Raw genomic sequence first — 12,482 nt, forward strand, 5'->3', positions numbered from 1 at the left:
TAGTGCCAGTACCCTGAAAAGGACATTGTGTCCCTTACCTAACAGATCAGTATTGCCAGGAGAAGAAAGCAGCTGTTGTCACATCTGCAGTGTTTTTAAGTACATTTTTGAAGCATGCATCATGCCTGCAGATAACCAAGGCATCTTTATGAGTTCTCAGATACTCGATTTCCTCTATCCAGGGACATGATGGTGGAGAAAACCAGACGGGTAACAAGACGATTTGCAAAGAGGAAGCAGTCAGGTAAGAAGAAAAAAAATGTGTTTTCGTAGACAGGAAGTTTGTGAGGCTGAAGATTTATTTGGATGGGAAAATGCAGCTGGACAAGAGACTCCGGCCAGTCCCTTTCAGACAACAGGAAGTCCGGCAGCTGTACTGTCACAGAAAGGGCATGCCGTTTGTGTTTTTCTCCCTTTCTAGCCTTCCGAGCGGCCATGCTGTCCCACGGGAAAGGAGCGGCTTTCCATGTGCATCCGTCGGAGGGGACCCTGAACGCTTTCCAGGAACTAACTGTAGAAATCACCGCCTACAACAATATGTGGGGACATTATAAGGATGTTCTCGTCTGTAAGGTAGGCGGCCTGTCTGAGCCAGCGGAGGGAACGTTGACCTAACATCAGAGCAATTGGTGGCAAATCCACAACACGTGTTTCGAAGGTGACATGCCACAATGTTTTGAGTGACACGCTAGCGTTCACCAACATCTGGTAAGAACCATTCCTCCAAAGCACGCCCTTCTTTAGCTTCCAGATCAGCCTGGTATAATAAAGGAGAATATTTTCAAATTTCAAATTCAGAATAGAGCTGGAAGAAACCTTGGAGGTCTTCTAGTCCAACCCCCTGCTCAAGCAGAAAACCTTATACCATTTCAGACAAGTGGCTGTCCAGTTTCTTCTTAAATGCCTCCAATGATGGAACATCCACTACTTCTGGAGGCAAACTGTTCCACTTGTTAATTGTCCTCACTGTTAGGAAGTTTCTCATTAATTCCAAGTTGCTTCTTTCCTTGATGAGTTTCCATCTGTTGTTCCTTGTCTGGCCTTCTGGTGCTTTGGAAAATAAGTTGACCCTCTCTTCTTTGTGGCAGCCCCTCAAATACTGGAAGACTGCTATCATGTCACCCCTAGTCCTTCTTTTCTCTAGACTGGCCATACTCAGTCCCTGCAACTTTTAGTCTCCAGGCCCTTAATCATCTTAGTTGCTCTTCTTTACACTTTTTCCAAAGTCTCAACATCTTTTTCGTAGTGTGGTGATCAAAATTGGATGCAGTATTCCAGATGTGGTTTTACTAAGGTTTTATAATGTGGCACTTTGTAGTACTGCTTTAAAACAACCTTAAAAAAATTGTAGTTCAAGGTTGAAATGAGTTGGATACCAAAATTACTCTTTTTTTTGTGCAGTTGGGTGAATTAGAGCCGAAGCTGATCCCCATAGAAATGTCTGTGAAAGGCTGCCCCATCTTCCTGCAGATGACTGGACCAAGCCATCCGATAGCAATACCCATCATCAGGTAGATGCCTGAAACTTTTAACAAGACTACCGGGAACTCCCAATTACAAGGCAGCGGGGATTTCAGAGACCTGTAGCTAGACCAGAATGAACTTGTATTTTTCCCTTTGGGATACAATCCTGTCCTGGCCACAGCTCTCCTGGGCCACGGAGCCCCCTTTTCTTCCTCTTCCATGTTGAAGGACTGACCCAGTCCTTCAACATGAAGGACTGACCCAGCAACAGATCTCCCCAAAGGCTGCAGCCTAGATCTTTTTCAAGAGATGGGGATGAAGCTGTTTGATTTTGACTCTCCCAGAGCTCCTGCCTGAAAAACTAGTGCTTGTTTTTATCCAGCTCTGTCTTGTGTTTTGGTTCCCACATTTGGTCTAGTGGTCCTATTCAGTCTAGAAAGCAGGGGACTGTGAATTCTAGTCCTGCCTTAGACATGAAAACCGGCTGGGTGACTTTGGGCCAGTCATCAGGAAATGGAGAGTTCTAGTCTGACCTTAGGCATGACAGCTGGCAGGATGACTTTGGACCAATCACCAGGAGATTGTGAATTCTAGTTCTTCCTCAGGCATGATAGCCAGTTGGGTGAGTATGGGCCAATCACACTCTCAGCCCAAGCTACTCACTAGGTTGTTGTGGGGAAAATAAGAGGAGGAAGGTGTGTTGGACATGTTTACAGCCTTGAGTTATTTGTAAAAATAATAAAGGCAAAATGCAAACAAATAAATAAACATCATTCCTCTGGTACAAATAGTTTTGCATTCCTCCAGAAAGTTCCTGTCAGCTTCTGGCTGGATTAATTAGCAGGAGGGATCCCGGGAAATATACGTTCCCCATCCCATTTTCCTACATCATTGTTCTTACTAGTTAAATAATTAGCATTCCCTTAGTAATCATTGTTATTTCAGGTAGTTCTCAACTTACAGCCATTCTTTTAGTGACCTTTTCAACATTGCAATGGTGCTGAAAAAATGGCTCGTGATCAGTCCTCACACTAATGACCATTGCAACATCCCTGTGGTCACGTTTGTCAGGTCACAAGTTTCAGTCATGTGGTGTCTTGCCTAACAAGCGAAGTATCTCACTTAACGACCATGGCAGAAATAGTTGTTAAGTCAGGTGCAGGTATGTGACGCCTCACTTAATGACAGTACCACTTAACAAATGAGTTTTCTGGTCTCAATTGTGGTCATAAATTGAGAACAATCTGTTTAATAGGTCTCTGAAGAGAGTCAACAGTGAAACGAAGTGCTGAAATGTCTTTTTGTTGTGTTGATGGAACACATTTACTTCCTTTCCCCCTTTCTTTCCTAGGAAACACCAAAAATACAGATACAGATTGTACATAATGTCTTCTTTTCTTCCAAGGTTTGGAGCCCATATCTCTGGAGGGGACACCGTCTCACGGTACATCCGTCTCAATAACCCCACTCCCTTTGGTAAGTGTTTGTTGTCAGGGTTCCGATGGATGCCCTAAATAAGTTATGAGCCTCGAGACAAGTTTCAAAAGAAATCCAGTTATTTATTAGGAGCAACATGTCGACAGTACCTAAGTGAAGTCAGCTCTGGCCCACATAATTTAAGGCCCAACTATGACCCTGTTTCCCCCCTCCTCCCAGGGTGTGTCATAAATCACATTCTCCAATGGAGCACTTTTGCAGGCTGTAGAAATCACGCCTTTCTGACTTGTTCCCATAACCTGGGATACAGCCTTGAGAAAGGTATGCGTGGAATGTGCTTCTGGTTGTGGCTGCCGTGCTGCTCCGTCACTTTCCCCCCCTTCTGCCTATGGCAACTCGAGAGCAGGCCAGGAATGTTTTACAAGTTGACATTTGTACTGGCCAGTGTCGTTTTTCCCAAGAACAGGCAAGACAACCTCCCCTCCCCCCCCCGGCCGAAAATGAAAAGTCAAGATCTTTCCAAGTTTGGAAAGCACCTAAGAATATGTCTCCTCTTGACTCCTCCTTGCCCCCAAATATCCATGGATTCTGAGATTTTCTCCAAGCAACATTCAAAATATCTCCCAATCTTGAGGATGAGAATTTTTGAACAAACTGCGAGATTTTAGCCCAACTGGCTGGGGGATTCTGGGAGATGAAGTCCACAAGTTGAGCTTAAAAGTTGCCACGTTTGAGAAACGCTGTTTCAGGCCATGATCTCCTGAGGCTGCAGTCAACCTCAGACTCAGTTGCAAATCTTTAGCCACCCTGATTTTGATTTCACCTTTTCCCCCACTTCTTCAATTCAGACATTCGAATGGACTGGGAAAGTTACAACCAAGATAAAGACGATGACAAACTGATTGATCTCTTGGTGTTTTATGGTGCACCATTTCCAATCAAGGATGCCGATGGCAATGAGATCAATGTCCTGTGGGAATCAGACACCTCCTCTAAGAATATATCTTTCACTTCTGACTCTACCTGGTCGCCAACCAGGGAGAACCCGGTAAGTATGCGGACTGTTTAAAAAGTGTCATTTTCCTCCTTTTAAAGGATTATTCCAAAATAAAGTTTTTTTAGAATACATGGCATTTCTACAATACTATTACAGTCAGCAAGACATCTACAATTCTCTGCGATTCTACTTACGGTATAGTAAGGGTAGGGAGAAAAATGATTTGGCCTTTTAGCCCAGGTACACAAAGGGTAGATTTTTGCTATTTTTAGCAGCTGGGACAAATAAAGCAGCATTTCTTCTGATAATTGTGCAGGGCACTTGGAATGTCTGAAAACAGAAATTTTGGAACCACTGCAAGTCGTGGGATTGCCTTTATTTAAATAAAGACTCTAGACTGAGACTCTAGAAAGAGCGCAGAGAAGAGCAACAAAGATGATTAGGGGACCGGAGGCTAAACATATAAAGAACGGCTGCAGGAACTGGGTATGTCCAGTTGAATGAAAAGAAGAACCCAGAAGTGACATGATAGCAGTCTTCCAGTATCTCAGGGGCTGCCCATAGAAGAGGGAGTCAAGCTATTCTCCAAAGCACCTGAGGGCAGGACAAGAAGCAATGGGTGGAAACTAATCAAGGGGAGAAGCAACTCAGAACTAAGGAGGAATTTCCTGACAGTGAGAACAATTAATCAGTGGAACAACTGGCCTCCAGAAGTTGTGAATGCTCCAACACTGGGAAGTTTTTAAGAAGAGATTGGACAACCATTTGTCTGAAATTGCATAGGGCCGTGATGGCAAACCTATGGCACGTGTGCCCGAAGTGGACTAGAAGACCTCCAAGGTCCCTTCCAACTCAGTTGTTCTGTTCGGTTCTGTTCCGTTCCGTCCCGTCCCGCCCAGTCCTGTCCCATCCCATCCCATCATAAATCAGATGACTTCCCTTCCAAGTGGGGGGCAGAACTTCCTGTGCCATATTTCCTTCATCCTCAGTTGGCTTTGCTTTCAGAGTTGCCATCATTCATAAGCAGCCGATAAAGAACAAAACACTGGAGTGTTTCTCCTCTTGCTGTTTTTCTTGTCTATATCAGGTTCTTTTCTGTCAAATCACATGACTGTCAGAAGAGCCATTCGTACCCTACAGAACCTCTAGCGCAGTGTTTCTCATCCTTAACAAATTTAAGATGGGTGCATGTCAACTCCCAGAATTCCCCAATCAGCATGTTGGCTAGGGGATTCTGGGAATTGATGTCCACCCATCTTAAAAGTTGTCAAAGCTGAAAATCACTGCTCCACTCTTTCACTATAACAGAAAGTTTTAATCCTTACCAAGTAAAATTGCAGCAGTCAAAGAGATTAGCATGACTTGCTTTTTGTCCCTTAACAGACACTATATGGACATTGCTTGTTCCATTCTGGCCAGTGGAGTGTGGGGAATCACTATGCAGCTGTATCAGTAGACAGAGGATTTAAGGGTGAGCAAGTGTAAGAGGGTTGGTCCCTAACAGGAGTGGGTTCTACTTACCTTTATTACCAGTTTGCAGAGGGGCTGCGCGCGCGCACTTGATTTGTGCTCTTCTGTGTATGCACAGAAGAGTTTTGATGACATCAGGGTCGGTGGGCGGAGCCTCCTGCCAATTTTACTACCAATTCTATAGAACCGGTGCAAACCGGGGGCAACCCACCACTGGTCCTTACACATAATCTACTAAGAAAAGTCTTCGGAGACTGTTTTATAGTAGCTTTCAGTTAGGAATAGGAGGAATAGGAATGTGGTTTCTCTATTTGACGTACCATAAAAAGTTGAAAAACTGTTTCCACGTTCAAAGCTGAGTTTTGCTTCCTTCTGCTCCCACTGTGATTGTGATGTTCAAAATGCAAAATTTGATCCACTTAAATTACATCTATACCGTTTCCAGCAGAGAGTCCAAACAATTATGCTGAACCACCTTTTTAAAATATAGTGCACGCTTAATATTTATGTAACGAAACTTTGCCCCTGTTTCTATTGAATCAAGTACCAGTCTTGGCAGGATTTTTTTTTACTTCTTCCCCACTTTCACTGCAGAATTTGGAGACACTCTTTGAGGATGATGAAGGAAGTTCTGATGACTCCCTCTGGGAACCACTGACGCTCAAGCCAATAGTCTCGGTGGTCCTTCGACCTCATGAGGGCGTTCCCTCGGATTATCCTTTCTGCATCACTCCCAAACAGATTGTAAGTTGCAGCTCCCTTAGCCCAGGCTGGCATGGAATGGGAGGTACGCAGGGGTGAAATCCAGCAGGTTCTGACAGGATCTGGAGAACCGGTAGTGGAAATTTTGAGTAGTTCGGAGAACCGGCAAATGCCACCTCTGGCTGGCCCCAGAGTGGGATGGGAATGGAGATTTTGCAATATCCTTCCCCCAGGAGTGGGGAGGGAATGGGGATTTTGCAGTATCCTTCCCCTGCCACACCCACCAAGCCACATCTATCAAGCCACACCCACAGAACTGGTAGTAAAAAAAATTGGATTTCACCACTGGAGGTACGTAATGGGAGAACTCGCCACAGCCAACTTGCCCTGATGAGATGATGTGATGAGTTTGGAAAATTCTACAATTAATCTAATTGTTTAAATAATTTAAAAAATATTTTTAATTTTTGCCACCACATTTCATTCTGCCTCTCCTTATGGCATCCTTTCTTAAATGATTCTATTCCACCATTTCTTTGATATTAGTATAACTCTTGTCCCTCAGAGAGCTGTCTGGTGGATGAATGGCTGTGGGAGTTGTCCTGGACCCCTCTAGCAGGGGTGGGTTCTAAATTTTTTTACTACCGGTTCTGTGGGCGTGGCTTATTTTGTGGGTGTGGCATGGAGGTCATGTGACTAGGTGGGCGTGGCTAGCTGGTCAGAGTCATTTCTGGAAGGTCCTCGCACTTACGACCCGACTCATTTGTTTGCTTTTAACACTGATCAGCTGTAGGGCGGCCCTTTGAAGCCCCGCGGCAAGAGTTTAAACAGTTTTTTTCCCTCTAGTCATCAGCTGGGACTCAGGAGGCAGCAACAGATTGGGGGTGGGACCAAATAAAAGGTAAGAATAACGTGGGGGGTGGGAGGGGTGGGGAGAACCGGTTCGGTGACGTCAAATCGTCACCGCTACCAGCTCGGCCAAACCAGACCGAACCGGGAGGAACCCACCACTGCCCTCTAGGTAGGAAATGGTGTGGAGGGAAACTGAGAATGTCAACATCTTAGGAAGAAAAAGGGGTTCTTTTCACTCTGTTATGTCCACCGTCCTATTTTTGCTGTCTCCAGAGAGTTCCACGGAGTGGTGTGACACTCCGTTTCCTGACAGTTTCCCAGATTTCAGTAAAAAAAAAATCAGAAGTCTGGTAGTACATTTTCCGACTATTTTTTTTTTTTTTAAATCCGTAGACTAACCCAACTATCTGTCTACCAAACTTGGGTAGGGTAATACTTTCTCCACCATGGCAGGTTTTTTTTAAAAAAAAATATTTATACATTTTTCTTTTAACATACACAAGTACCATATTTTTCAGAGTATAAGACACACTTCCCCCCATCCCCAAAAGAGGGTGGAAATGTTGGTGTGTCTTATACACTGAATACAGCCATTTTTGGCCACCTGAAGCTCCGCCCTGCTCGTTCCATTTTTCGCAAAAACAGGGTGCGCAGAGGGTTTGAGAGGCCTGTAGAGTGCTCCTTGGGGGCTGGGGAAGGCAAAATCCTTTTTTTACTTACTTACCTCTTCGAAATCTTGGTGCGTCTTATCCACTGGTGCGTCTTATAGTCTGAAAAATATGGGTATTTAGTAAACAGTGTATTCTCTGGGTCATTTTACATATACATAATAATAGTAGTAATAATATTCTTTACTTGTATATAATAGTATTCTTCCGACTTCTAATTTCTACTTTATTATCTAACCATTGATAAAACAAATCCCAAGTTTAAAAATATTCTGTGTTTTTTTAGTCCTTTATCTTTAATGTTAACCTATCCATTTCCGCACAATCTAATACTTTTTTAAATATATTTTCATCTGTAGGAGTATCCTTATTTTTCCAGTGTTGTGCAAATACAATTCTTGCTGCATGTAATTATTAAATATACATTCCCTTTATCATATTTTTCTGGCAATATACCTAACAAAAATATTTCTGGTTTTAAATCTATGTGTTGCTTTGTCATTTTCTCTAATAATGTATGTATTTTCATCCAAGAGTTTTGCACCCTGGCAGTTTTAAGCTGGGTGGATTTCAAGTCCCAGAATTCCCTATCCAAGAAGGGAAAGTTAGGTTGACTGGGGAATTCTGGGAGATTCACTAGATCAGAGTTTCTCAACCTTGGCAGTTTGAAGACGTGTGGACTTCAACTCCCACAATTCCCCAGCCAGCGTTGCTGGCTGGGGAATTCTGGGAGTTGAAGTCCACACGTCTTCAAACTGCCAAGGTTGAGAAACTCTGCACTAGATGGTCAAAAATAATGAAAGTTTTATGTATCTCTGTTATCTTTTGATGCTTGTGCAAAATTTGCAGGCTAGGGCAGCGTGCTTGCTGGGGGATTTTGGGAGTTGAAGTCGACTCATCTTAAAATTTTGCTAAAGTTGAGAATACTGATCTAGTGGTTGGCTGTATTCCTTCAATCCAGCTGTCCGTTTCTTTTGATGCATCCTTTGAATAGACCCGACTGTTGTTTCCAGGTTATCCCTGCAGGTGGCGCTGCTGCTATTCACATCTCCTTCACTCCTCTGATGCTCCCGGAAATCATCCATAAATTCGAATGTGAAGGTTTTGCACTCGGCTTCATAAGTCTGGACAATGAGGTACTTAAAGCAAGGTTAATTTGCGTTCTTCAGGGAGTTCTTATTTTTCCCCCCCTTTCCCTTTTGCTCTCCAGGGAATCAGGCTTTTCTGCAGAATGAATTAGCCTTGATGCTGAGCCTTAAATATCAGGCAGTCTTATTGTGTGGGTGTGATGTACAAGATATCTGAATCCCCCTTGGATGAGTTTCCCTCTCTGTCCCACAGCCAAATACATTCACCAGGGCTTCTCAACCATTTACGAAACATTTTCAGGGAAGGGGGAGAGTTTTTATTCCATTTTTTCCCTCCAACTCAGTTACATGTGCCTCTATCAGGATCCAATCTAGAAGCTGGGGAAGTCACTTCTCGCCATCTGCACGTCATTTTGTCAATCAAATGGTAATAACAGACATGGGTTTTACTCCAGTACTCCAAAGGGGGCTGCCAAAGAAGTGGCAGCTGTGTTGGCCAATCTGCTGACATTTTGATACAGCCCTTAAAGTTCTCCCCTTTATTGATGGGGTTCACTCCAAATTTAGGTTGAACAATTGCTTGCTAACTAAACTCCACCACTCACTCAGCCTTTTACTTACAGTCAGTTGCCAGGATTTATTTATTTAAGAACCAAATGTATATGGCTGCCCATCTCACAAGAAGGGAGATCTTCTTGTTATGGACCCCAAAGAATTCCAACTGGCCGGGTCCAAGAAGAGGGTCTTCTCTCCTGTTGACCCCACTTGGTGGAATATTCTGCCCCCGATGATGATGAAGGATTCCACCAGTCTGGTCTTCTGTAAAGGTGTAAAAGCTTTGCTTGGGGCTTACAGAAGAACAGCATACAAACATGGGGCTGATTACATTCTGAAAACCTTCCCCTCACCTTCTAGTTAACTTTTAGTATTAATTTACAATCCATCCTTGCTTTGTCTATGGAGATTCTCCATAGTCATCCAGGTCATTGGTTGTCCCAAAAGTGCTTTTTCAAAAGGCAACTGCTTCTTCAGTCGCTTTTTGGATTGTTTCCGGGAGGCAGGGTGAGTACCAAAAACCATGAGTAGAGAACGCATTTTTCCCATAAGGAGTAAGGTAGTGAGTCACAAGGCCACTGACACCAAAAGGTTCCATCTAGTTTGTGAGTTGAGTACCAAACAAATGAAGAGTACTGGGACAGAATTTTCACGTCAAAACACATTGGGTTCAGGTAGTCCTCAATTTATGACCACAACTGAGCCCAACATTTTTGTTCTGAAGTGAGACATTTGTTACGTGAATTTGAGTCCATTTATGACATCCCTTGCCACAGTTGTTAAGTGAATCCCTGCAGTTGTTAAAGTTAATAACACAGTTGTTAAGTGAATCTGGCTTCCCCATTGACACTGCTGATCAGAAGGTCACAAAAGGGGATCACAAAAACCTGGGACATTACAACCGTCATAAGTATGAATCATTTGCCAAGTGTTCGAATTTTTATCATGCGACTCTAGGAATGCTGCAGTGATTGTAAGTGTTAAAAAATGGTCATAAGTCATTTTTTTCAATTCCGTTGTAACTTCGAGTGGTCACTAAATGAACTGTTGTAGGTCACCTATATATGAGACTAGAGATGATTATGCAATATGGCAACTTAACTCTGAATGATAAAACTCTGCCTTTCAAATGAGCTGGATGAATTTGGGGGGGGGAGGGGGAAATCAAGGAAAACTCCCCTTTTCCATAACTACAGTATATACAGGTAGCCCTCAAGTTACAACAGTTTATTTAGTGACTGTTACAAAGTTACAATGGCTCTGAAAAAGTGATGTGGCCATTTTTCACACTTACGACCATTGCCACATCTCCATGGCCACCTGATCAAAATTAGACGCTTGGCAATTGACTCAAAATTATGACAGTTGCAGGGTCATGCGATCCTATTTTGCGACCTTTGGACAAGCAAAGTCAATGGGGAAGCCAGATTCACTTAACAACCGTGTTACTAACTAAACAACTGCAATTCACTTAACAACTGTGGCAATGGAGGTCATAAAACGGGACAAAATTCACTTAAGAACAGTCTCGCTTAGCACTGGAACCTTTGGGCTTACCGTATTTTTCAGAGTATAAGATGTAGCTTTTTCCCCAAAAAAAGAGGGTGAAAATCTGGGTGCGTCTTATACTCTGAATGTAGTGCTGCCTGGCTTCTCAAACGGGAGGTTTCAGGGGCTGAAAAAAGCATCAGAAAGGAAGCTTCAGAAAAGAAGTCTCCAAACAGAGCTTCAGAGGATTTTTTTCTGAAGCGCTGTTATAGAGGCTTTCAGAGGCAGGAAAAAAAGTTTTGAAGTTTCAGAGGCAGGAAAAAAAAAAGCAAGGCACAGAGCTCACAACCAAGAAACCTGTTGCTAAAATTCACCTCTGGGAACAGCTGATTGGGGGTATTCCAGGAGGCTGATCCACCCGCCAATCAGCTTTTTTCTTATTTTCTTCCCCAAAAACTAAAGTGTGTCTTATGCTCTGAAAAATACGGTAATTGTGGTCATAAATCAAGGAGAACAGTAGAATAATAATATTTATATGTTGAGGTTATTGAAGTAAATTGTATGCTGAAAGTGAAACTATTGCCATTCCCAAACTAGTTTCATCCCTTTTGACTTTTTCTCTCCCTCAGGTTATCCGGAATGTCCCTGGGAAAGTAACTCGTGAAGATGGACACTCACTTGCCCCTCTCAGGCTCGATTTGCAAGCATTTGTCAAACCTGCTTTGTAAGCCAATACTGGGTGTGAATGGGGCATATTCCAAAATACAACTGTGTGTCTTATTTATTTTATTTATCTATTTGATTTTTATCCTGTCTTTGTTACTTTATAAGCACAGGCAGTCCTTGACTTACAACAGTTCATTTAGTGACTATTCAAAGTTAACAACGTCACTGAAAATAATGACTTATTATCGTTTTTCACGCTTATGACGGTTATAGCATCCCCATGGTCACGTGATCAAAATTCAGGCACTAGGCAACTGACTCGTATTTATATCGGTTGCAATGTCCTGGGGTCATGCTTTGTGACTTCCTGAAAATCAAAGTCAAAGGGGAAACCAGATTCACTTAACAACCGTGTTACTAATGTGAGAACTGCGGTGACTCACTTAATAAATGTTTCACTTAGCAGCATAAATTTTGGGCTCAATTATAAGGGCTACCTGTAACTCAAAATGGCGAGCATACGTAAGTGTCAGGCCTGTCCCAGCCTGGATCTTCAGGAAAGAAAGACCCTCGACTCCATCTGTAGTGAAAAGTGGTTACAATGTAGCAAAGCCAGATCAGAATATTCCCGTGTGAACCTAGTTATTTTCACTTCTCCTGAGCCCTTCCCCCTTGGTCATCCTGTTAATGTCCAATGGTATTCAAACTAGGCATTTTCGTAACAATCCCAAAGTTCGGTGCCTCTTTGGTGGGCTTTCACATTGCTTTTCTCACCACCTTGTGTCCTTGGATATGCCAGGCTCTGTTCCAGGCTGGCACCTCTGGTTCCTCTCATCCTGTCATCCCCACTCCCTATATTCCCTTACTCCTCCTCCCCCCTTTTATGGCAGGATGCCATCGAAGGGAAGCAGGGCTGAAGCAATGTGATGGCAGACTTGACACAAAATTCTACCTCTTCCTGTCTCCTTCACAACAACCCTGTGAGGTATGTTGGTTGAAAGAGAGGTCCTGGACCAAAGTCACCTTGTCAACACTGGGACTAGGACTCATGGTCTCTTGATGATTGGCCCAGAATCCCCCAGCTGTCTAAAGCAG

General features: G+C 43.3%; 1 protein-coding gene across 3 annotated transcripts in view; it reads left to right on the forward strand.

Annotated features, from left to right (window-relative positions):
- Window positions 1–12,482, forward strand: part of DLEC1 (DLEC1 cilia and flagella associated protein) — a 73,633-nt gene that overhangs the window by 51,460 nt on the left and 9,691 nt on the right. For all 3 annotated transcript variants that reach the window (XM_034401630.3, XM_087893119.1, XM_034401631.3), the window contains exons 25-32: window positions 183–244; window positions 422–573; window positions 1,402–1,511; window positions 2,870–2,940; window positions 3,750–3,949; window positions 5,963–6,112; window positions 8,604–8,726; window positions 11,351–11,445. In XM_034401630.3, the coding sequence (XP_034257521.1) occupies window positions 183–244; window positions 422–573; window positions 1,402–1,511; window positions 2,870–2,940; window positions 3,750–3,949; window positions 5,963–6,112; window positions 8,604–8,726; window positions 11,351–11,445 (963 nt within the window). The remainder of the gene's footprint in view (window positions 1–182; window positions 245–421; window positions 574–1,401; window positions 1,512–2,869; window positions 2,941–3,749; window positions 3,950–5,962; window positions 6,113–8,603; window positions 8,727–11,350; window positions 11,446–12,482) is intronic.

This window comes from Pantherophis guttatus, chromosome 4 (assembly GCF_059756535.1).
Source record: "Pantherophis guttatus breed Tessera chromosome 4, ASM5975653v1, whole genome shotgun sequence".
Taxonomy (NCBI): domain Eukaryota; kingdom Metazoa; phylum Chordata; class Lepidosauria; order Squamata; family Colubridae; genus Pantherophis; species Pantherophis guttatus.